Consider the following 27,393-nt stretch of genomic DNA (forward strand, 5'->3'; position numbering starts at 1 on the left):
GTGAGTTTCAAAAGGGCAAACAAATATTGTATTACAAAAGAAGGAAAAAAAAAAAAAACAGCATTCGTTTTGTCATATCAGCCTCCAATATGGAACATTTCCATCACACAACAACAACAAAAAACGGTAGAACAGGGAAAAAGATTTTGAGGAAACCTAATGAGCTACATATTATCCAGCTACAGATATGGCAGGTGCTCTGATCTTAATATTTCTGAGTTACATATGATGGCACAACAGTTTTTGAACATACGCTTGCTATTTCAGGTGCTGCAGGCAAGATGTTGACATTCAGTATCATACATCTATTTTAAAATCAGTCTATTAAATGAAAGAAACCATTTAAAAAGTATTGAAATTGTAATGGCTTTTCAGAAACTGATCAACTCAGTTTTGAACATAAATTGAAATATTTTTTTTTCATTTTAACTAAGTTACACACACTTGCCCGTTGCAACCATTCAGTTCAAGACAGCAGAAACCATATATTTTTTTAAATCTTCAAGTTATATGAACTTGCATAGAAACAGTGCTAGACTTGTAAATGTGTTAAGCCAAACAGTCTTGAAATCAGTGTACAATCCCAGCCAGACTGTTCCAAAATTTCAAAATGTTTTTTTTTTCTTGTCAAGTGATACAAACTGTATGCAAGTTTCAAACTATTTGACAAAATTTACAAGATGACCAGACGTCACATTTCACTGGAGAAAAAAAAGAAAAAAAAGAAATAAACAAATGAAATTAAATTAAAGACAGGTTAAAAAGGTTTTATTTGGTTTCAGTATTTTTCTCATTTAAACGTTGGGTGTTCAGATAAGGTTAAAGTGTCGTTTGAGTGACACTTTCAGTAGCTCAATATTTGGCATTGTAAACTCACAGAACAGCCCTACTTTGGAATCAGATTTATGCTTTAAATCCAGGGAGGTCAGTGACTCAATCTGAAGGCTAAAAATGACACTTAAAGCAACGCTATGTAAATTTTGGCGCTCTAGCGGTTAATAAACAGAACTGCAGGCATCCCGCGGAAGAACATTCTAACCGGAGCTACTTCTCCAAGTTTATGTCTATTGCGATTCACGCAGGTATGTGTTACTCCGCAGCGGTGACGACCCGAACAGGCTACAATAGTCCAAAAATAGTCACTTATTATAAATGTACCGTAGAGATTTCTGATAAGACTAAAAGTCGGTTTGGCAGATGAATTTATGATGTACCCGCTCATTATATACATTTAGCTAATTCTGAACACAGAAAAAGTTACATAGTGTTGTTTTAAGTGCACTGAGAGAAATTTAAAAGGCAGATATCATCTGATGACATGAACAGCCAAAATCTGCCAAATCAAACTAGGGTTGTCAATAGTTTCAGACCGAAAGACGATAACTTGACATGAAAAAACTAACAAACATGCTATTAAAAACTTTTGAACGCAAAATTGAGCTGTAAATAAACATTTAAAGTAGCATTTTCACTATACATTTGAGCCAAAATCGAAATCTACTGACTTTAGAGCATTTAAAGTGACAAAAAAGCCCCCTATCTGTGCAAAACAAGTAATACAGAATAGGCCGTGTGACTGAAATGCTACTATGCTCACAGAAACAGACATAAACACACTGAATATATGTTCTATTAGAACAGAACCCTCCTGAACAGCCACATATGCGAAACACCCACAAAACAGACAAGCGCCCGGATGGAACAGCGCTGTGCTCCTTCAGTAACATCCCTTTTGTTACTGCAAATGGAACCCCCACCTCTCAATCCTCCACCTTATCAAGCAGCAGGCTCATGAAGTCTCCTTCAGTCTCATCAGGCCTGCCGGGATGGAGCCTACTGACAGCTGTGACAGTAACCGTGGCGTGAGATGGCTCGTGTTGCGGCTTCAAATGCGCAAGTCCCACCGGTTGATGAAGAGCTCGAAGGCGGAGGAGGAAAAGAAAAACGATTAAAGGAGATGACCGGAATTCCTGGTACAGGGACTGCTCACGCCGGCTGTTAGGTGGGTAAAGGGTCATCGTCTCCTTTACTGCACTTGCACTTACAGCACAGCACGAATGGTGTGGCTAGCAGCAGGAACGGAGAAGCCACCAGTAAGAGGAGGCCGAAACCCGCGAAGATACCAACAACCTGTGAAGAAAGAGATGAAAACAACATATGAGCATCAATCACATATAAGTTTCCAAAAAAAAAAACACAACAACACACGTACCAAGTTCTCTTGTACTTGTATTCATATTGGTTTCATATTGGCTTCAAAAAACCTTTAAACCATTATTAAGACAAGTTTAAATTTAATGCCATGTGGCTTAACCATCAAGTAAAAATGAATATTTTCCTTACACATTAAATACATCCGAGTGTACTCTCAGTCTTAATATTTTAAAAACATTTTAAATATATTTTTTCAAATAATAAATATACACTTTTTTTTCAAACAAATATCATAGCTTGTAAATTAAATATTTTAATTTATATTATATGAAGTATTATGAGAAGCTTTTAGGAAATTGCACCACATGAGTGCTAGTCTTGCCTTAAAAAGGTCAAATTATCTGATATTTTAAGACCATTTGAAGCAGTTTTTTCTTCTTAAAAATTAAAAACAGACTTAATAAAAAGGCAAGGTTTTTATATTATTTTAATATGTTTTTTTTATTCATTATCATATCAGGACATCCTGTTATGTTTTTATAATATTTTATTTTGTTTTGATCTTGAATTGTATTTTAAAATATTGCTAGCTAAATTAATAGGTGTTTTTTGTTTGTTTTTTTTTTTCTTTGACTGACACTTGGTCATTGATATGATCATATGAACTGACGTTATTTTGAAACAATGTGGAAATGTTTCACAAGATAATTTTTGATTTTTTTTTTTAAATTGAAGAAACCAAGACAATATAGGAACACGTTTGTTTACTAATTCTGCTACCTCTTCTTCTCCCCATAATTTTCTGCACTCTTTCTACTCTGCTGTCAATCAAAATAAACAATTAACCCTGCACACCTGTAGAATAAGTGATAGGTAGGTTAACACCAAAAATCCCACTTTCAAAAAATAAAAAAAACATTTCTCAGCAACATTTTGTATCAAAATGTATTCCACGTTCCGGAATAAATTTAGATATTTTTTGCAAGCTGGAAAAGTGTGCAGATTTTTTTGTTTCTACTATGCTACCAATAAAAGTGAGAAAGGATACAAAAATATTTTTTTTTTATGTAGCATTATCCTCCACCACACAGTGGCGTCAGATCCTTACAATTTATCACTGTTACAAAATGGAACAGAGATTGAGTTCATTTAATGCATGAACTATATATTCAGAAGCTGTCATCATCATGGGCCAACAAAATTACACATATTTCACATGCCTGTAGGGCAGAGCACCATGTGTAATTGATTTTCTCTGGATGTAAAACTATTTCTGAACTGGGAATAGGACACTGACCTCTATTTCCAAGCGGAATCTTCTCAGCATTCCGAGGAAGACAATTACACCCATTTATCATAGGACAAATTTCAGTGTTGCACACTATTTCTGTTTCTATGTAAATTGCCCTCAATTTATTTCTCTCTTTCTCAGAGCTCTCATGTGGAATGGCAGAGTGGCACAATGAAGAGTGTTGAGAAACCCGGGACCGGCTGAGCCCACCAGCTCCATCTTTACTAATTCATAAAGAATCTAGTTTCTGATGCTTCTGGGCTGAGGCTTTATAAAATGTAAACTCTTGTGCGCTCTTATGAAGCTTAATATGACTCACTCCTCCCTGCAGAGCAACAGATGTCTTTGTGCAAAAGTACTGAAAGCTCCCCACAGTTTCAGGGCCATCTCACCTTTATGATATTATGTTCAGCATATGAAAAGATGAATGTGTGAAGAATCTTTCTCACAGTTCAAAAAGTTTATAAGGGTGAATAAGGGTAATGAAGAATTTTGAATTTTGTTTTTTTTTTTTTTTCATCATTTTTTTAATAATTAAGCTCATTTCCCCTTAAAACTGTCATTATTATAAATGCAAAAAATTTTTAGGTTATACCATTACAAATGGCACCATGATGTATATTTATCTTCACACAGAAAATATCATATAGCATATTCATTCCATTTCAAGAAAGAAAATAAGGAGGAAAGTTTCTAATTTGCAAAGCAGTTTGCAAAGTTTTGGAGGACTGTTTCAAACCCCATTTTCTGCATGTACTGTATGTTTCTCTCAGTTCCTAATGAAATCGCTTAGAGGGCTTTTCCAACACTATTTGTGCTGATCGCTGAACCATAAGAAAATGTATTATTTCAAAGCTATTAAGAAATACATAATGGACAGTAGGTCTAATGAGCCTTATGTTGAAAACTGTTTGTATGTGTCTTTCACTTAAGGATGAAGTTGGCGTTTTCTATTCTATTTTTTATAAAATCAGCCTTTTTCAATGTAATATTCTCCTTTTATTATTTAGTCTAAGAAATGAAACACAAAGAGAGGAGGGAGTACCCGAGTCTGAATTGCTCTTCTAAATATATGTCTGGTTATACTCCTCTTCTCCATCATTTGATGAATAATTTTAGTGAATTTGTGCCAAAGTGACCATCTTGCATTATAATCTGCTGTGAAACAGCAGGCATCACTTGCTCGAGAACAGACATCCAATTACTTCCTGAATAAACACTGTCTGAATGGATGCCTACGACTCGGTCACGTGTAGGTGCACGTGCACTCATTCTGATCTCAAAGGAGAAAAAAGCGGGAAGAAAACGTGTGCTCCTTCCCGTGAGCGCCCACCTGCGTTCTGTGCCAGATCATGGAGGCTCTGGAGTGGCCTAATTTGTTCCGGCAGGGTCCTTTGTCATAATGGATCAGGAGGAAGTCGTCCTGTCAAACACACAACGTCACCAGAGGCCGGTCATTATCTACGTGGGTGTTCAGAACAGCTGTGTGAAGGAGACTGATTGCATTTACGGCCTTGATTGAAGGACTAACATGCTGCCTAAACAGCGGCCACTTGACCAATAAAAATACAGTAAGATAACAGCACCATGTTACTAGTGTTGAGCTGAGATATTGAGCACTTACGTCCAGAGACTCCAGGCAGTACCAGCAGAACGCATGCTTGCAGTTCTTACACATCATCTGGGCACAGCCCTCGTCTCTTTCTATATAGACTTTACATTTGGGACAGCGTTTGATGGGGGCGTTGTCATCGTCAGCCTTAAAGAACGAACTGGGAAAAAAGAAATTATAGTAAGAGTTAAAATGAACCCTTTTCTTGTTGTGGGTTACAGAGAACAAAAAACACTGGTTCTGATCCTACAGTGCACTCATTTTTTTTCACCCAGACAGGTCTTTCTCTTGTATATGTACTAAAGAGTTGTGAGCCAGGGACAGTGTTCACTGGTAATGGAGAGGCTGACCCACAGGGACCGAGCTGACAGGTACAAGCTCATTCATTTCCAGGACAATTCCCAATCTATTGATCTGAGGGAAGTGGCACTGTCACAGCCTGTTAAACAGCAGCAGCTCCTCCTCAGAGTCTGACTCAGTACCGCAACACAGCAGTCTGGTAAAGTACAGTAGTATTAATAATCATAATAATGCTAGTAATATTATTATTTCTGATTATATATACACTACTGTTCAAAAGTTTGGGGTCTGTATGATTTTATTTTATTGTATTTTATTTTTTGAAAGACATTGATTCAAGGACACATTAAATTATATTATTTTTTATTGTTATAAAAAAATTTAATTTCAAATAAATGATGTTCTTTTGAACTTTCTATTCATCATAGAAACCTCAATCCACAAATACATTAAGTAACATGATAAAATATTAAGCACTATTAAACTCTTTTCACCTTTGATAATATGAAGTTCTTCTTGAAAACCAAATCAGAATATTAGAATGATTTCTGAAAGATCATGTGACACTGAAGACTGGAGTAATGGCTATATATTAATGGATATACATTAAGGACAACAATATATGGCATGTAAAATGCATTTAAATTTCAACTTATTCAGCAGGAAATCATTTAGGGTTAAGTGAGCTTATTAATTCTAATAAGGTAAGACATTATTGATATTTTTCTCTCTGCCCACACAGCCATAGCAGGGCTCAACAGTAAGGATGGCTGCTGGCCTGAGGCCATTGTGAGAGAGTTTTAGGCCAGTTGCCAATGAAAGTTTTACATTCACTGATCTTGTACATACATTTTTAAGCCCTACAAACTGTGATCTATTCTACAATGTTGTTGCAAATTCTGTTGATTTGTCATCAAGATAATGTTATCCAGCTGGCTAACACAAAAATGACCCATTAGTCTTGAAAAATGATCATGAAGAATGTATTATTTGAGTGATGTTTGTCAGTGATGTTTTTCATTGCATGCCATCATTTTCAAGCAAAAGTGCTGTATAATTTCCAGCTTGTTGGAATTTTTCTTTGTTTTCATCTAAAATATCTTAAATTGTGTTTTGAAGACGAATTAAGCTTTTACAGGTTTGGAACGACATGAGAGTAAGTGATTAATGACAAAATTTTCATTTTGGGGTGGAGTATCCCTTTAATGAATTAACTGTTTTTATAAGTTCAAGGTCATCACTTTTGTTCACGGGTTGGCTCAGGATACCTTCTTTATTATTTCCAAATTGAATTTAAATATGTTTTAAAAATCTATTTAATATATTTAAATACATTAACTTTTTTAAGAGTCTGGTCAGCTCATAGTTCCTTAAGGAACAAAAGTGTAAATGGATTCCAATTTGATTTCATGCTGTCTAAAGACTGTTTATTTCACTCTGAGATATACTTTGGAGTTTAGGTGCAATCTCAAACATGAAATGATATAGAAATTGAGCTGTAAACTTGAAAGGCTCTTTGCAGTGTTATGACTAGTGTGCATGAATGAAGCAATTCACTTCAGAGCAGGGTGACTGTTCATTCCTGTATGACCCAAGATCAAGGATCAGAAACTCTGCTCAGTGATGCTTTTGGTTTTGAATGAAGTGTGCATGTGACAGGAATGTCAAATAACACCGCTGCATGAATCTCTGACTCACTGAGCCAAGAGAAAAGCGCTCTTTAACAACTAGAAGCAGAAGATCCATTCTTAGACTGAATGATGAGTATGTTCAATAGTGCAGAAAAACACAGACGGATTACGGTATTTCATTTCAAATCTCATGTGGACTTATCAACATCAAACATCATTACACAGAACATGCCTCATCGTGACAGCTGGATTCACATAAGGACCAGGTGGGAGGATGGGAGCGTTTAAACATACATCAAAGAGACAAAACTACACCAAGGCGCAGCTGCTGATGAACGAGGAGGAGAAAGACTTAAAAGAATATTCCATGTTCGGTGGAAGATAAGCTCAATCAACAACATCTGGGGCAAAATGTAACCCAAAGGTTAATTATTATTGACTCATCCTTTGTCTTATTTATAATACAAGTGAATCAATACAACTGAAGCGATTTTTTTTAAAGCAAAAATGTGACAAGTTTAGGTTTGGGAATATTTTTTACTTATTTATTGATTTATTATATTTGAAAGAAGTCTCTTATGCTCACCAAGACTGCCTTTATTTGATCAAAAAACAGTAAAACAGTTATATTATACAATATTATTACAATTTTAAATGTTTAAAATGTAGTTTATACCCATGATGAGTTGATTAAGCTTAATCCAATCTTCAGTATGATTATTCTTATGTTATGTTTATAATATGATAGTTTATTAATATTTCTAATATGCTTATTATTAAGCTTATTATTATAAATGTTGAAAAGTTAAAAAAAAATTCAGGAATATTTTATGAATATAAAGTTTAAAAGAACATCATATTTTGTGACAATATAAATATTTTACTGTCATGTTTGATACATTTAATGTGTCATTGTTGAATAAAAATATTATTAAAAAAAAGCAAAAAATTCCAATTTTTTTAATTGTAATTTTTTATTTTTTATGTATTATTTTTTAATTATTTTTTGATTTATTATTTTTTTAATTTTTTTAGTTTTATTTTTGTTGTCACTTTACAGTTATAGGCATTACTTTGTCATGGCAACAAAGTATAATTGGATACTACACAGAAACGTTCAGGTTCGTTTGACACTAAAGTCATATTAACTTGTTGTGGATACACGGTTGAAACGAAGCATTTTAAAGTTTACAGATTGGCTTCATTCACTTCCATTGTCACCTGAGATGTTTGGCTTGAAAAAAAAAAAAAAAAAAAAAAAAAAAAATCAAGAAATAAAATCAAAATCAACATTATGCAAAAAGTACTGCTGATTAAACTCAACCTGTACCAAATCTAGAAAATGTCTTTAACTGGCAGCAGTACCTGCTCTCTCCAGGTAGAAACGTGGTGATGGGAACGTTCTCTTGGCAGTCTTGGTCCGGGTGCCAGCTGGCCTTGCAGGCAGAACAGAACTCAAGTGTGCAAACGTTGCACCTCACCAACTGCGGAAGCGCCGTGTCAGACTCCTTCAGCTTGCACACGGCCTGGCACGTGGAGGACGGGCACCAGGTCCGGCTCGGGTCCAGCAACACCTCTGCAGGGGGTGAATGATGAGAGATCAGACGTGGTTTCCGCAAGTGTATTTTAGGCTGCTTACTGCTGATGCGGGCTGACAGGTCACCATGGTTACGCTATCAGAGATGGAGGGGTGATAGAAAAGAGCAGCTATGGCCTCATAAGCCCTCAGGAACAAGACACCAGAGCTGCTACCAATCAAGCTGTGCATAAATTCATTAGTTACATTAGATTTCATTAAGGCAAAAAGCTGCATGAGGTCTGCGTGTACACTGATTTTACCACAGTTCACGGCTGGGCACAACAGGAGGCGGAGACACCACTGCTCAATAAATAATTACATTTAATAGATAAATTTAGATTTAGATTTATAAGGCTGTTCTGAGTGGTTTCTAAGGCATTTCTAGCTGGTTTCTAGGGTTCTATGGGTTGCTAGGTTGTTTATTATGGCCTTGGTTCTCTGTTTCCTATGATTTTGCTAGACAGTTTCTAGGGTGTCCTGGGTAGTTGTTAGGACGTCGCTAAGTGGTTACTAGGTCATTGTAAGGTGGTTTAAAAGGGCCTTTTTTTATTGGTTTTTGCTAGGATTTTGCTAGGTGTTCCAGGTTGTTGCTAGGGTACTGAAAGTTTGTTTCTAGGGTGCTCTTTGTGGTTGCCAGGGCCCCCGTGGTCATATATTCTGATATAGTGTGTCAATGGACAATGGTAATTATACAAAAATCCAGTATCAAATAATTAAATAATCTATATGTGTCATCTTATTATTTCCATAGCGACGCGTAATACACAAAACAGATCAGAATCAGATCAGAGGTGTAGGTTAGCTTGTATCACACGTTTATGGAGTTCTATTCACTGGCAGATCTTCCCATTATAACAAGAAAAACGGTTTCTCACATAATACATTTTAAATTTTAAGAAAAGTTTTGTTTGTCCACGTATACTGTTTCAGGAATGACAAACGTGAGTGTAAAAAATACGTGAGTGAATCAGTTGAACTGTTCCGCGAGTCATTGCTATGATTGACACTTTTGACAGTGATAAATATTGTAGCAATGGACGGAATGAACTATCTGACAAGCCGATATCAAAATAGAGCTGAGTAACAAGCCTACAGCAGCGACAAGTCTGCTGGCTGAATATATTTAGCAGCTCCTACAGTTAAATATAAAATACTTAATGCATTATTATTGAATTATTATACCATTAATAATTAACTTATTTATACTTTAGTACACTATAATAGTATATAGTGTATAAAAGTCATTTTATAATAAATCTAAAAGCAAGACGTGACAAATACTAGGGAGTGCACTTGGCAACTGAGCTGATGATTGATTCTGCACTGCCATTTACTGTTAACAGTAGTAATTTTATGTCATTTTCATCTTAAAAATCTTGTTTTTTTACTAGGAGACACATTGTTGGCATTTTTTTTCTTCATGAATAAAAAGTGAATCTTTAGTGAATTTTACTGCACAACTGTAGAGTTAAAAAATAATATAGGATTTAAAATATTTTGTGTTTAAAAAAATTTACACTATAGACAAACAGTCTTCATGAATAAAAAGTGAATGCATTCTGTTAAAAAACTTTTTTAAAATATTTTCTGTTTAAAAAAATTTACACGGAATTGTTTTTTTTTTTTTTTGTCCAGTCATGGCGATCTCACTCCAGCCAGGCAACCAATGTGGCCACCCCGATATAATATAATACAAATTTACTAAGCTAGTTTGATGAAGTTTTGAAGTTTTTGTCTTCTGTGTATTAAAAAAAAAAAAAACCTTCCTGTTATATATTTTTGTAATAAAACAGTTCTGTTTCATAAAATTGGTACTGATAACAGCTTATGTACACAATATACTGATTCACCAGCTCGGGAGCTAGACAGCCGATTGAGACGCAGCATTTGTTTCCAGGTTGTTCCTGGTGGTTGCCAGGTGACCTGGGTTGCTTACTGGTGTGCATCAAAAGAGTCAACCCCTATGTCCCTACGATATTCTGGTCTCTATATATAGCTTTGAATGTTGCCAATTCAATAAGAAATTAGAGACATAATTATACATTTCATAATGGTTTTACTGGTTCGTCTGCCTGACGAATGCATAAAAGCTCTGTTAGTGACATATGGCTAAGCTCAGTTATGTATGTAATGTGCAGTTGGGGGCAATTATGTTAGAAAGAGGCCTTTCATAATATCCTCTGACTCTCATTTTTAGCCGTCTTGTTGAGTCAGGATGGCATGCATTTTCGTCTGTCCCCGAGTGCACTGTAAGAATCTCACAAACCGAACACACTCATGCTCGTCCTCTCCATCTGACACAGCAGTCCACACATGACTCCATATGAACTTTTGGCTCTGTTTCTAGGAGTGTGGATATGTTATAGCCACCATTCCGCTCCAATTCCCAGGAACACTGATTGGCTAAATGAACGCATTTTAACTCTCTCTCTTTCTCTCTGCAAGTCTCTCATTTATGATGCTGTTGCTGCCATGGTTTTCATACGAAAGCATGAAAACCTTGAATTCAAACCAAAGAGACAGAAAGAGAGGATCACAGCGTGGGACCATGTAACTACATGCATTTTTTCTCCCTTTTCAAAGCAATGCAATGACCTGGAGGGGGGTGGACAGAAAGTATGTCTCAAGCAAATGTATCCTGTGGTGAAAAACTACTGGAGACTATCAGAGTCCAGAGTATGGGATCCCCTACTGATGGAAATAATGAAAGAAGATTCATATGGCACAGAGCCTCGGGTCTTTTCTGTTTAAGGGAACATGCATGCATTTGATCAATCGTATCCAATTCACATGGGTCTAATTTACTCTTTAAAAGTTTTTTAATCTTGGAGATTTCTGACTACATTGGTTAAAAATATAAGGCATCTGAGGTCAGTACACAGACTGATTCAGATACAGAGAGAAAACACAAAATATTAACTTAATTTAAGTCTTTTTAAATCCCAGGATAAGTCCACGTTAAAGGGATACTCCACCCCAAAATGAAAATTTTGTCATTAATCACTTACCCCCATGTCGTTCCAAACCCATAAAAGCTTTGTTCGTCTTCGGAACACAATTTAAGATATTTTAGATGAAATCCGGGAGGCCTGTGACTGTCCCATAGACTGGCAAGTAAATAACAGTGTCAAGGTCCATAAAAGGTATGAAATCATAGATAAATACACGTAGAAACAGCGCATCCTTGTGGCGCGGATAGCAAAGAAGATCATACGCAGCATACGGTGATATGGAGAGACACAGAGGAGACCGTTGACAAAAGAATTGTTGAATAAAGTCGTTATTTTTGTTTTCTTCGCTTACAAAAAGTGTTCCCGTCGCTTCATATAACCCAGATTGCACGTCTGATGGCAGATGGAGTATTCTGATGACGACTTTAATACCTTTTATGGACCTTGACACTGTTATTTATTTGGCAGTCTATGGGACAGTCACAGGCCTCCCGGTTTTCATTATTTATTAATTAAAAATAAATTTTGTTTTGTGTTCGGAAGAAGTATTTTTCTTGTTTGTTGTGATTTGAGGGTAATTGGTTAGTTAAGTGATTAATTTTAATTTTTTTTTTTTTTGTAGTTTTAAGACCATCCCTGAGTTTGATGCTTGTACTTTCGACAGAGGGGTTGTAAAGCTTTAAACCTTGGATTATGAAGCCAGGAAACTGCACTGCTAAAGGTATGAAGTTGGGCCTCTTGCACTTTTAAATTGTTAGCCAAGGATAATTTTTAATCATAGATTATTGTGATCCTGGATGTTATTACTGTTTATAGTTTACCTTGGGTTTCTAAATTCCAGAAGAACTGGCCGAGGTAAGGCTGCTCTCAGCGGGTTCATGGGCGCTGAATTGGCCGCTGAGGCCTTGGAGCTCACATCTCCGAAAACTCGCCTAAAAACACTTAAAACTACCTAAAATCAGATTCGAGAACCAGAAAGAACTGTTGTGCATAACATAATGTGGAAATACTGCTATGCAAATCCATTCTGCTTGTCTTAAAGATGAAGATTATTTTATTAATGTTTAAATACTTTTTTTGCCATCTTTATATATGAACACATGTATTATTTTTTTTTTATATAGGAATATTTATATGTTTTTTTATATGAAGTTTTATATATTTGGTTCACTGAAGTATATTCCCATTTATCCTGATGTCATCCTAACCAGCTTGACATGGCTGGCTCAACCAATGGTATGAGTTTGGGGCGGAGCTATTTGCTGTCTGGTGGAGTGTTTTAGAAACCTGTTTGAAAACAATCATTAAACACTCCAATATTAAACACTCTTTTGAAACACAATGTCCACCTTATTTTTAACAGAAGAGCAGGTGTGGCCATTTTTAGCTTGAATGTTAGTTATGCTGCTTGATATTGCAAGCTGGTATTTGTTACTTGTATTATTTCAATTTACAGATTATTTTATAATAATCACACTGGTTTGTAGCTATGTTTACTGTTTTCTGTACTTTGTTATTCTTCTAGTTATTTACCTATAGTGGCTAATGAATCAGAAGTTCGCACATGCACAAGAAATTACTTCTACAGTTCTAAATTAAGGATGGCTAGAATATGTTTCAAGATTCTAAACTGAATGTCAGGACTGAGGTATGGTAGTCAGCATGAGTTTTAAAACTTTGGTGCTCACGTGGACAAAGCGGGTTTAAATCTGGTGTTTTCTTTTTTTTTTCTCACCCAAATGATAATCAGAAAATCCAACAACAAAAAAAGACAGTTAACAAAATGAGGCAGAGTTAAATTAGGTGTCGGCAGGTGGCAGGCTCTCATTGTTAGAAATGCAGACAGCACAGGTCAAAGCCTCCATTCTGCGACAGCATGAGGTCAGCTGGACCTACACGTGTCCAGTACAAGTCCACTCACATCCCTTTCATCCTCACATGTACACCTGTGCAGGCCTATTTGTTTACTGTGAGTCACCCTGAGTCATCTAGGACTAATTGCCCCCCTGATGGACAGACAGCCTCTTTCCACTTACCCTTCTCAAACTGTAGCTTCCTGTACCTCTGCATTATCTCTGCGGCCACCATGCATTCAATCTGAGAGAGAAAGACAGAAAACAATCAATTATAAAACAATGTGGTCTGATGGTTCCAAAAGCACTCTTCGTTTTTGCAGACATTGCATTTAGCATTTCAATTTGAGCTGGGTAAACACACACCCAACATCAAATATGGTTTTCAATCTAATCACTGTCTTGAGATCAAACTACACTGCAGGAATATGCTTAGTGAATTTTTGCAGTTGAGTTTGGTGATGCTACAGTGCAGAAATGACATACTTCAGTTTTTAAGGATTGCCAAAAGACACTTTAGTTGCTCTGATGCTTTGCATCTGGGACTGACTCATCTGGTTTAGCTGCTTTGATACGGAACGAGGCCAGCAATCCTCACAATGAGCCTGCAGCGCAGAAGAGGAACCCTGCCCTCGGACTGACCTCATACATGGAAGGATTCTGCGGTGCAAGCCACCGAGGGGAGAGTCCGACTGGAGAGGTTTCAGCATCCATTTTATACTAAAAGGGTTTTAATCTCCTCTTGATGAGATATGGATTCATTTTATTTGGAATGTAATGTATTTGACAGGTTTTTTTTTTTTTTCAGAGGCTGTGTCTATTGCAGGGTTTGTTGAAAAAACTTCATTAGCAGATTAACAAAACTGCATATTAACATAACTAAAGTATACAATGTTTAACAGATCACAGGCTCTGTATTTTTTAATGTATATTAATCCTTATTATTAGTTTTTTACATCTTCAAGGACCCCCTAAAGCAGATTTCTGGAAAACCCTGATGCTAAAACTATAAAGTCCCTGACATGAATGCTGCTTTAAAAAAAATTAATAAAATATTTAAAAAATTATACAAAGTAATGTGTTATGTGACATTTGAAAGTTTGGGAGTTTGTGATATTTTTTATTTTTGTATGTGTTATATTATGCTCATTAAGGCTGTATTTATTTGATCTAAAATAAGAGTAAAATAGTATTATTGTTAAATATTATTACAATTTAAAATAACTTCTAAAATTTCTATTTTATTATTTTTAAAATGTAATTTGTTTCTGTGATGGCAAAGCTGAGTCTTCAGTGTCACATAATCCTTCAGAAATCATTCTAATATGCTGATTTAGGGCTCAAGAAACATTTATTTTTATTATTATTATCAATGTTGATAACAGTTGTGCTATTTAATATTTGAGGAAACTGCAATTGTTTTTTTTTTTCATTATTGTTTGATGAACAGAAAGTTCAAAAGAACAGCATTTATTTGAATAGAAATATAACAAATGTAGACAGTTTTTACTGTTACTTTTGACGAATGCAGTTGATGCTTCCTTGCTGACTAAATGTACTGATTTCTTAAAAAAAAAATTTTAAATAAATAAACTGTACCCACAAATCACAACCTACTCTCATGAACAGTAGTGTATGTTGACATTACCTCATTTTCTTGTAAATGTCCACGTTTTGGACAGGCTGAGTCTGGACAGCTGATGGCTGTTTCAAAGCCCTCTTTGATGAGAAGTTCCACATAATGCTTCAGGCACTGATAAAAAGACATTAAAAATCAGTTAATAAAAAGAAAATGTAGAAAAAATATATTATGGGCAAATTCAGCTTTTAACGACCTGTTTAAATTGCTCAGTATGTCTGTGCGAGTGTGAGTACAGAAGCACTTAACCACTTGTAATGAACTGTTAACTTCCTCAAAACAATTATGATGTGTAACATCTCAATTTAATGAAGACGCAGTCACTTCTCCAAGACTAATTATCTTCCAGTGTTAGCAATTTGTGAACTCACTATTTTAATAGGCTATGATTTTTTTATATATATATTTTTTATATATAATTTATTTTATGCTTCAGGAGAAAAATTATGTTTTTTTATTTTTCCCACTCTCTCTCTAAAAATAAAATAAAATAAAATAAAATAAAATAAAATAAAATAAAATAAAATAAAAATAAAATAAAATAAAAATAAAAAAATAAAAATAAAAAAAAATAAAATAAAATAAAATAAAATAAAATAAAATAAAATAAAATAAAATAAAAGAAAAGAAAATAAAAGAAAATAAAAGAAAATAAATAAAATAAAATAAAATAAAATAAAATAAAATAAATAAAATAAAATAAAATAAATGCTCTTTATGCTTTTTAGGAATGCTTGCCAAGGCAAATTCTGAGGGAGTTGTTTCCATAAACATTCTTCACTTAAGACACAAAGGCAGTTTTGTCTCCAGTGAGCTCTGACACAACCAAGACAAGGCCTCTTAGAGTCAGATGAGGAGATGCTTTCCCTTTACCCTACTTTAGAAGATTCCCTTTCCCAAATGTTGCTTGTAACCTCAAGACATAAATAAAACTGGTCTCAGATCAGTGTAAAAACACAGCAAAGGGAAACTGCTCCCAGAACAGAAAACCTCTAAGGGTTGAAAAAGCCTCAAATTTTGTTTCTGGACTGTGAATACCATTGCTTAAAACAAAAAAACAACTCAGCTGGCCTGTAGAGAATCTGTCTATAGCTGTGAACTCTGTGCTTAAATACAGACATGTTTCAAAATGTCTGAAGCTTATGTAAGAATCCCACTGATTTATTTTTAGCCGTTCTGTACCTAAAAGAGTGAAACCTAAAGACAGCAATCAATACTGAAATAATCCAGAGAATTACTCTCCATTCTTAAAATAAGGTTTAAAAAAATGCACAAATTATTTGAAATTTTTATTGGAATCTCTCAATGACTTTTGTTTTAACTTGTATACAGGTCCTTCTCAAAAAATTAGCATATTGTGAAAAAGTTCATTATTTTCCATAATGTAATGATAAAAATTAAACTTTCATATATTTTAGATTCATTGCACACACCAACTGAAATATTTCAGGTCTTTTATTGTTTTAATACTGATGATTTTGGCATACAGCTCATGAAAAACCCAAAATTCCTATCTCAAAAAATTAGCATATCATGAAAAGGTTCTCTAAACGAGCTATTAACCTAATCATCTGAATCAACTAATTAACTCTAAACACCTGCAAAAGATTCCTGAGGCTTTTTAAAAACTCCCAGCCTGGTTCATTACTCAAAACTGCAATCATGGGTAAGACTGCCGACCTGACTGCTGTCCAGAAGGCCATCATTGACACCCTCAAGCGAGAGGGTAAGACACAGAAAGAAATTTCTGAACGAATAGGCTGTTCCCAGAGTGCTGTATCAAGGCACGTCTGTGGGAAGGAAAAAGTGTGGCAAAAAACGCTGCACAACGAGAAGAGGTGACCGGACCCTGAGGAAGATTGTGGAGAAGGACCGATTCCAGACCTTGGGGGACCTGCGGAAGCAGTGGACTGAGTCTGTAGTAGAAACATCCAGAGCCACCGTGCACAGGCGTGTGCAGGAAATGGGCTACAGGTGCCGCATTCCCCACAGAGAAGCAGCACTGGACTGTTGCTCAGTGGTCCAAAGTACTTTTTTCGGATGAAAGCAATTTTGCATGTCATTCGGAAATCAAGGTGCCAGAGTCTGGAGGAAGACTGGGGAGAAGGAAATGCCAACATGCCTGAAGTCCAGTGTCAGTTACCCACAGTCAGTGATGGTCTGGGGTGCCATGTCAGCTGCTGGTGTTGGTCCACTGTGTTTTATCAAGGGCAGGGTCAATGCAGCTAGCTATCAGGAGATTTTTGAGCACTTCATGCTTCCATCTGCTGAAAAGCTTTATGGAGATGAAGATTTCATTTTTCAGCACGACCTGGCACCCTGCTCACAGTGCCAAAACCACTGGTAAATGGTTTACTGACCATGGTATTACTGTGCTCAATTGGCCTGCCAACTCTCCTGACCTGAACCCCATAGAGAATCTGTGGGATATTGTGAAGAGAAAGTTGAGAGACGCAAGACCCAACACTCTGGATGAGCTTAAGGCCGCTATCGAAGCATCCTGGGCCTCCATAACACCTCAGCAGTGCCACAGGCTGATTGCCTCCATGCCACGCCGCATTGAAGCAGTCATTTCTGCAAAAGGATTCCCGACCAAGTATTGAGTGTATAATTATACATAATTATTTGAAGGTTGACTTTTTTTGTATTAAAAACACTTTTCTTTTATTGGTCGGATGAAATATGCTAATTTTTTGAGATAGGAATTTTTTGTTTTCATGAGCTGTATGCCAAAATCAGCAGTATTAAAACAATAAAAGACCTGAAATATTTCAGTTGGTGTGCAATGAATCTAAAATATATGAAAGTTTAATTTTTATCATTACATTATGGAAAATAATGAACTTTTTCACAATATGCTAATTTTTTGAGAAGGACGTGTATATAACTTTATTTATTTATTCATTATTTATTATTAATTGTATTTTACTTTGATAACATAAAATTACAAATAATTATCAATTTATAATAATTATTAATATTGTTATTTTTTATTTATTTATTTGTTTTAAAATAAAATAAAATAAAACAATTAGTCATTTCTTGAAACCTGTTTTGGACCCCTGAAATCCATGTTTAGATGTTACTCACCAGAGTGCAGAAGACACATTGGCACTGGGTGATGGTGGTCATTTGCTCCAGGGGAAACTCTCCCAGACACAGCTTACAGGACACCAGCGGGTCCAGGGCCAAATCCCAGGTGGGTCGGTACCTAGCTGTGGTCATGATGCCTGCTGCAGAGCTGAAAAACATAGAATAGCCGCTATTAGAGAAAGCCTACACTTTAATACACCTATACAACCAGCACAAAGCTTTTAACCTCTGTCAATCTGAAGTGCCAACTGCTGCTGCAGCCACGATAAGTGCTTTTGTGATGCCCAGCACTAATATCCAAGGCGTCACAAACACCATCCCTCTAAATGCACATTAAATTAGCCACATTTTCGTTTGCGGAAAGGGTCAAATGCATTTACCCCCATTTATATTATATAACTGAAGGCCTGCCCACATAGTGCATTTCTGAGATGCGTTCGGGAGTCTAGTCTGACTGTAATGGAATGAGAAGTTGGGACGAATAGATGGAGCAAATATTCCTCTTCTGCTGCTGAATGAAAGATGACTTCACTGCGTGGTACTCCATAAATGAGAAGGTCGGGAGAGAGAGAAAAAAAAAATCTTACTTTACTCTCTGCCTACGTCTTTCCTTTTTACAGTTTTTCAGAGAGGGATATTTTTGGAAGTCTCAACTATGAGACACTTCCATTTTCTGATGCTGAAGTGGGCTGTTTTGCATAGCGAGTGTTTACAGGAAGTGCCTGTGAGAACATCAACACTCTGTCTTGGCTGCTAGGCAACAGGGGAATGGGGAATGAGGCAGATATGCTTCTGGTATGAGTATTTAAGGCAGGTGCTGTTCTGCACTTGTGGCAGGATGAGGGAAGAAACTTTGGTCTGTATTTCAGGTATCTTGTGCTGAGAATCATTTCAGTCAGTGCTGTAAAGAGTGGTTTGGTGTTGTGGTTAAGGTTTAGTACTAGTTACCGGAAAGCACTTACTGTAACACCAGGTTACGCAGGTGCCTTTTATGGCACGGGTCTTTGGCATTGCATGAAACTCGCCTAAAAACAAATTCATTCACCCTAGTTGTGTTCTGATAAATAAAGATTTCTCATTTTTGTATGGAAATGTGGCACAATTGTGTGCTGGTTGGTTGTCAAAGCCTTATAGGGTGCAACAGTTAGGCTCCGGATATAAAAATCCCATTCATTTTCTCACCAGGGGAACTGATAACTATTACTTATAAACCTGTAAGGACAGGACTGTGAACTACAAGGTCATTGATCAATGGTAAATGCTTCTGGCGAAGCCATCAGCCCATGTTATTTAAGCTTATTTTTTAAATAATCACTTTAACAGTGGGCATACTGGAGGAAAACTACATTACCCATGATTCTGTGAAGAAATCTCCACCCACATCAACTTTAGCACACTCTTATGAAGCACTTTGAAAGATGCAATCGAGTCTCCCTACACTCTCAAAATACTTAAATATTTGTATGTATATATATATATATATATATATATATATATATATATATATATATATATGCATATTTTGCAATAAATGTTAAATATGATCTTTTGTAGTTCTTTTACTCATTAAATCCATTGAGTACACATTCTTGTACTTTCGTCGTTTTGTCTTGTATTCAAATACTTGTTTCGCTTCAAATCAAAGTTTGTAATGTTATGATTCACCTCGTAGCTGGTTTGTTTGGTTAATAGCTTGTAACTCTTTACTGAAGAATTCTTTTTAAAGCCCTAAGGGGAAAATGAATAGAAAAAATGGAAAATGGGCGGGCACTGTTGAAGTCTGTTAGTGGATTGCTATGCAGTGTTGCTATGGTAAGTGCTTTAGAAAGTATACACCGTCTACTCAACAAATTGCACAATAAGGTATAGATGTCCATAGCGCAACACAACAAAGTTTAATACTGTTCTTAAGCACTCACCTTAATAGCTCTCATACTGAAAGCAGAGAGCTTTTGCATAAAACAATCACATGTTATTTACTCTGAGCATAAGCACAGAATAAAAAAAAAATTCCCCTTAGTGCTACAGAAGTGAGAGTGCTCTTTAAACTCTCATTCATCATTTCCACAAAAAGTCTTGGTTGTTTCCCCTTGATAAGTTAAACAGGATGAAGTATTGATGGCTTGATAATGCACTAGTGTAGCCTCCTGTATCTCAAGAACAGAGATGCCAAAGAAAGCTGATTTTGCTGGTCTCGCTCGTCCACATCCATCCATCTCTGACGCTCTTGGCGTCCTCATCCACCAGAATTTTTGGCCAGGGAATCATATTTGTGTGTGTGTGTGTGTGTGTGTGTGTGTTATATATATTTATACTACGGGCCTGTTGAATGCTTGAATCTGATTGGTTGACGAATGTTCTAAGTTTTTTAGCTAAATAATTTTTTAATTTTTTAGCAATTATTTTCAGCTAAACGCACAGCTAAAGTAGTTCAAGGCAGGGCTTGACAGCATTATATGTCCATATCACTTCGCCAAATGATTTCAGTTATTTCAAAGGTCCTTACAGACTACAACAGCAAAACAACCAAAACCCACAACAACACAAACCAAGTAATTAAGTAAATAAAGAAGATAAAAAACAAATTATTCCCATGTTTTTGCCACAAAAGTATGTTGCACTATGTACGGTGGAAAATATCATACATTTACATATGTATGTTATGGAAAGCATACTCTATTTCTTCCACTCTCTCTCCCTTACAAAGGCACACACATACAGTACAGAAAAACACACACACTCGCACACAGAAACATACACATGCACAGAATGGTGTTGTCAGCGCTGCTCTGATGATTTTATCAGTAAAATAGCTTAATAACTTGTTTGCCATTTCTTACAATCGAGTTCTTGAAGCAGATAAACTCACAGTTTCGATATTAGTAGAGTCGCTGCTGCCGATCACTGTTGAGAGATGAACGGACTCAGAGGCAATTCACACATGCTTAATCTCTCTCTCTCCCTCTAATTGCATTAGTCTGCTATCAACAGCTCCAGCCTCTGTTACTAGGTCTAAAATGACATTTTGGAAATAGCAATGGAGGCTTGGGATGAGATGCGTAAGAAATTAATTCTACCCACAAGTGTGTTTTAAGGACAAAAACCTGATGAATGTCTTGAAATGCTCTGCATTATTTGAGGTGTGGTAACCATGGTATAAGTGGAATAATTGACTCTGGTCCATTGAATTATTAGAAAATAATACACACTCCTCTTTGCGTCATGTCCGCATCACCACTTCTAATAATTCAACGGACCGGAGTCAATTATTCCTTACAATTATGTGTGTGTTTAGTACATACAGCTAAGGTGTGTGCTTCTGCAAAGGCACTAAAATAATCTTTAATGGAATCATTACGTTGAATCAGAACTAGAATCATTAATTCCAAACTTCACTCACCCTCTACATCAATCATCAAGGTCTGAACTCAGTGACAAATGTTCTGTGAGAAAAGGTGATGCATGGGAAAGTTCACTGAGCTGCGTTTCTCAGAAAGCAATTACCACTTTCCAATACAGAAACAATAACAAGGAAATACACAAGTAATCAACAACAAAGCAGCCTTAAGAGAGAAAATCACTATGACCTCGTCTCAAGTTTCTTATCAGATCACTGAACAAAGAGAACAATAATTTATCATGAGCTCAGGCTGCAATTTGATCTACAACATTATGAAATAAGGTCATGTAATGCAACTTACATTAAGGCATTGTTCACACAAAAATGACAAATCTGTCATCGTTTACTCACGTGCATATCAATCAAAAGCATTACTTTCTTCTCTGGAACAGAAAAAAAGATATTTTAAAAGTGTTTTTTTGTTCATACAAAGAAAGTCAGTAGGGTCTAGACTTGTTTTGGACTCCAACGACTTTCACTACATGACAAGACAATGTTCACTATATCAAAAAAAAAGTCATACAGGATTGGGAAGTCATGAGGGTGAGTAAATCAAGACAGAATTTACATCTCCACTACTTGTAACAACTAGATGGACCATTAAATCCAGGAGTCATAATATTATATACAATGTAAACACATCCATGTTCAGGTGAACCTGAAACCACACTGAATATTCAGGGTTTCCCTAAAACCAAATTAGACATCCAAGTTGACTTGTTGGATTTGAAAATAGTTTTGTTTTGTACATAATAGTTACCACAGGTTTCATCACCACACCAAACAATGTGGTTACTATCATAAACCAGTGGTAACTTTCTAAAACAACAAATAAAACAAAAGGGTTTTTATATTTCTAAAGAAAATATATTCTAAGCATCTAAGCATCAATAACTATGGTATTTTGGCTGACAATATGATTTCCCTGATATTTGCTGTTGCTCAGATGGTCACAAACATACAGTACTAGTAAATAGTGATTCTATTACCTTATCTTCTACCACACAGTTCTTTTCCTTCTTTAGATGTTCAGATATGAAATAGGTGCAGAAGGTGGAACCTCTCAAAGGTGCTGGTCTCGAAGTCTCCCCTCCATTATTTATTCTCAGATAGAAATGGGTCAGTCTCACAATGAAAGCTGAGAAGTACAGCTGCCTGAATATTTCAAGATATGGATGGCTCAGTCCTAGTCTCCACAAACATGAACATAGTGTTCCCTCACTTAACTTTATCTGACTTATGGGGCTCTACTCAATCATTCTTGAAAATAGAAGAAGCATTTACCTGCCCCATGGGCTCTGTTCTTCCTCATTTATCACAGCATAAAAGCATATTTCACAATCAACCATTGTGTTGTAATACTGTAGGGTTTCATAATGCTGTCAAGGCAATAATTGCCCAAACGAAATCAGTCAGATGCCAAAAAACACACACCAGACTGGGATGGGAACAGATATAATTTAATGCTTTTTCCATGCACATTATAATACTGAAGAATGAACCGGCAGGGATTATATGATTATTACCCTGAAAAATTAGGCCCAGAAAACAGGCCTAAGTATCAACATCACATCTTGATCTTTATAGAAGCTCTGTAATTCAAATGTGGCTTTTCAAATATTGTTAAGTGTCATTTCCTCCTACTGGATGTTGTAATGACCTGCAAGATTTCGATCTGATCATTATATTGAACATTATATCTCACTCTGGTTACTTTTGAAAAATCCAGCATATTGTGAGCTTAACTATTTACTATAATTAACAGTTTATGTCATGTATGACAAGTGTTTTGCTGAGAACGCCTAAATTCACTAAATTCTATTTTTGAAGTTGTTGTTTTTGTGTGTTTTTTTTTTTTTTTTTTTTTTTTTTTTGTGTGTGTGTGTTTTAAGGTTATCAGTGATTATCAATGTTCAATTATTAATCAAACACTGGTGTGTTTCATTATATTGCTAATAAAACAGCAATACAATAAAAGGCTCCCATGTTCAACGAATAATCCAAATTACTAATGATAAGAGTCACAGAAACAATTTCTCCATTAAGTAATGTAGTTCATTACAGCCTAATGCTGTGTTCACATCATGTCAGAACTACTGTAATTACAAGATGACAACTCTGAGATTCCACTCAGAGCGGTTCACTCCTTTGAACTCTGAATTATTCACTTCTATGGCAATGGCAAAATATTTAATCACTAGATTAATTCATTAATTCCAAGCTATATGCTCTTGCAAAATAATAAAGAAATCTCTCCTGGTAAGAGACACCTAACTTTAACTTTTGAGGCCGCTGTCATTTTTGTTAATTTTACATGACATCAGGACAGTCAAATCAGAGCTTTACGTGTGCAATGTAGACAGGAACAGTTTCATAAACTTAAAATTATAATTCAGTTTGCATATCTGTAGGCTGTGTATGTTTGCCAAGCAACATAGCACTTTAAAATAGAATTAAATTGATGTATGCATATCGAATAGCCTTGAACAAATGTGATCATCTAATCACATTTTAGAGTCTGAACTGTCTGATCTGTTTTAATTGAGCTTTTTAGACCCAATGTATCGACATTAAAATTCTGGCCAATATTAATCAGTAAATAACTCTTTTTTGCTAATTATTTCTGTAAAGCTGAATTTGAAACAATATGCATTGTGAAAAGTGCTACATAAACTGACTCAAAACTGATATTTTTCATGTTATGGCTGAAAAAAGAGTGGTATTAGCATTTTATAATATGTTATCTAAATAAATGCAAAAATTTAACACTAAAAACTTCAATTATTTTAAATTGCATCACAACATTACAATGAACAGTACGTTCGGATTCTGAAAAGATGGAAATGTCCCTGAATGGAGAAGCCCTGGTGTGTTTTCTTCTAGCTGCACTGCTCTCTGACTGCAGGCTGTGTGTCCACCCGCTGAGGTGGGATGTCAGCAATGAGTCGGTCCATCTGTAAAGGTCATTCCTGGATACCTGTCAAAAACTATAACCTCATTAAAGCGCCACATTACAAAGTGAATGCCAAGGTGGCATATGGAAAATGTCTATACAGGTAATATTAGTGAGAGAATAAGATAACTGACAAAAAAAAGAGGGGACAAATTATTTTCAACCCTCATTCTGACACTTAAAATGATACATTATGCCTTCTCACTTAAGGCTTGCGATTAGCTAAAGACTGGAATAAGCTACACGACTTTTACGACGTTTTTTTCCTGCATCTGGCACGTGTGTGTGCTAGACTAGAGACAATCGTGGAAGGATTCATTGCACAAGATATGCGCTGTGAGACACGTTCACATTGCTTGACAGTGTGTGCGTCCACCCTCCATTATTTCAGTGTTTTAATTTAGATATGGTTTCATTTCTGCCGTTTGGAATGCAGTATGTATTAGATGAACAAAACTCAGGTACTGACAGACTTTCATGTGTGCTTTGTGTTTGATGTCCTGAAGCTTAATCGCGGCTGCGGTTAAATGCACTTGCATCTCTGAATACTGTTATGATACGGAACTGATGTAAACACAGTTATGTTTTTAGAACAAGGCAAACATCTGATATGTCAAAACAGATCTGTGCATTAGTGTGAATGCAGCTGCCACTGCCTATGATGTCATCAGTAATAATTAAACAGCAATAATGCTGAGGAAAAAAGAAAAACCTATAACTATCATTGTCTGTAAACTTTCAGATACTTAAAGCACTCTCAGATACTAAAAGTACTTTTTGTTTATCACTTGTAATTGTATTTTCCCCTTAATTACTTTTTGCTTTTATGTTATGAAGCTATATTTAATTTATTTGGTTAATTTTTTTAATTTTTTTTTAATTTGTTATTTTTTTGAAATTTTTTTTGTTAATGTAGTTTGCTAATATAATTTAATAAAAAGCACAAAATAAATTTGATATAAAATTTATATGAAAATGTAGCCATGTGCAGTAATATTTCAAATTGAGGATGCAACACATTATGATGCATCATGATATCGAATTGAATCGAATCGTTGACATGATAATCGAATCGAATCGAATTGTGAAACCAGTGAAGATTCACAGCCCTAGTACAGATGCAAACATGCTGTTTAAATCAGACACTGCAATGCAAATGTTTGTTTGCTCTTCCGTTTGTTCTATTGTCAGGAGTAGCTCAAGCACAGGAAATTTGTTTATTTTTGATGCAATATTCTTTACGCAACTGGTGTGACTGATAAGTAAAATATGATAAAAGTATTCGTCGATGAATAGAGGCAGCCATATTCAAATGTATTTGACTGTGATGTCACAAACGCCACAACATCAAAGCAAGTCATTTTTTGGAGCTTGGTAAAATAAAGCTGTAAGTTCAAAGTGAAAAGCAAGCACGTGTGTAGCTGTTCCCTCACTGTTTGTTTGCCCTTGCCAAATGACCCACATTTATCACCCAAAGCGATTTAGTGCTCTTTTATTTTTGGCTCTGTGTTTATAAACTTCAGGATCCCAGAGGTGAAGCACTCCCAGTGAGCACACAGAGACTATTATCTTCAGCTCCCAGCAGTGAGATCAAAACTGAAATCTACAACAGGCTGCTTTACTGAGATAATACATCAAGCGATCATCCTCCACTTCATTCATCGAGGGTTATTTCAGGGCTCCAAACTAAAAAAATCAAGTATGGAGCCATTGGCTCCTATAAGAAAAAAACTTAGCGCGCCATTTTTCTTTTAGGTGCCACAGAATAAATGTGTTTTATTTATTTTAGTATTTTTTAGTTTTAACATTTCAATCATACTGTCATGTGTGTGTGTCTCATCTTTTCTTGACTTTATCAGCATTTTAATCCATCTTGTAGATGACCTGGGAACTAAGGTTCACTTAAAGTGGGAACTAAATGCCTTTTCCAACTTGAAATATACAGTCACAACGAATTGTTCATTATCTGTACCAATATCTTGGACCATAAGCATCACTTGGCCACTGAGTGTAGTTTGGGCTCCTCCTCAATGCATCCGGTAAATGTTGTCACACTCTTAAAAATAAAGGTGCTTCACGGTGCTATAGAAGAAAATTTTTTATCTAAATGGTTTCATAAATAACATCTGAAGAACCTTTACGTTTCACAAAAGGTTCTTTGTGGCGAAAGAAGGTTCTTCAGATTATAAAAAAGTTGAGAAAGAGATGGTTTTTCTTAATTAGTAAAATGCAATTTTATAGGAGGAGTTGAATCATGTAGACAACAGTTAAGTAAAATTATTAAAATGCAATATAAATTTAGCAAAATGCTTTATAGTTATTTTTCTAGCTAACTGATGAGCTTATTGACACCGAATGGTTATTCTGAGGTAAATATACGTTGCAATGTTTACAAGCTTTACACGTTTTCCACAGTTTGAAACACTGAATGAGCTTTTACATGAGACATTTCAGTAAGTTGTACTGTATGCTCTCTTATAAAATAGCCTGCCTTTTGATGTTAATTTATCTTAATTATGTAGGGTACTATAGTAGTAAAGAGAAAGATTAAATGGGTTACTTGCCACTTGAACTGAGGTGCTAAAGCGATCGCACCTGCCGCATTGAACAGCGCCAAAAAAACTGTATTTATTGTTTGTATTCCGTTATGAATTTAGAATCATTTTAAAGCTGATACTTTGTTTATTAAAAAGCCACAAGGCTTTTTGCGATTACTGGACAGCAAGTTAACGCATTAACAGAGCACAGCAGAGACCTAATATCTTGTTAAGAAGAAGCCATATTATTATTAATGATTATAAACAAGAATTGTTAACAATACTGCCAATATCCACACAGCTGACAGCTTTACCTGTTGAAGTATTTTCAAGATGTGCATGAAATAGACGCTGCTTTTCCAGCCCGATCTCACGGCAATTCATACATATTTTATGAGGT

The 27,393-nt window shown here is 35.6% G+C and overlaps 1 protein-coding gene across 2 annotated transcripts in view; it reads right to left on the reverse strand.

The window, feature by feature from the left end:
• Positions 1–432: 432 nt before the first annotated feature.
• The window catches only part of LOC109050287 (probable E3 ubiquitin-protein ligase RNF144A-A), a 38,003-nt gene continuing 11,042 nt past the window's right edge, over positions 433–27,393 (reverse strand). Inside the window, exons 1-8 of one of the 2 annotated variants that reach the window (XM_042774257.1) lie at positions 22,493–22,859; positions 18,101–18,251; positions 15,020–15,124; positions 13,555–13,615; positions 8,354–8,564; positions 5,070–5,217; positions 4,779–4,868; positions 433–2,130 (exon numbers count right to left, since the gene is read on the reverse strand). In XM_042774257.1, coding sequence (XP_042630191.1) covers positions 1,999–2,130; positions 4,779–4,868; positions 5,070–5,217; positions 8,354–8,564; positions 13,555–13,615; positions 15,020–15,124; positions 18,101–18,235 — 882 coding nt within the window. In that variant the 5' untranslated portion in view covers positions 18,236–18,251; positions 22,493–22,859 and the 3' untranslated portion in view covers positions 433–1,998. Of the gene's footprint in view, positions 2,131–4,778; positions 4,869–5,069; positions 5,218–8,353; positions 8,565–13,554; positions 13,616–15,019; positions 15,125–18,100; positions 18,252–22,492; positions 22,860–27,393 lie in introns of those variants that run through there. The other variant, XM_042774258.1, reaches the window with a different exon arrangement.

Source organism: Cyprinus carpio, chromosome A17 (genome assembly GCF_018340385.1).
Source record: "Cyprinus carpio isolate SPL01 chromosome A17, ASM1834038v1, whole genome shotgun sequence".
NCBI lineage: Eukaryota > Metazoa > Chordata > Actinopteri > Cypriniformes > Cyprinidae > Cyprinus > Cyprinus carpio.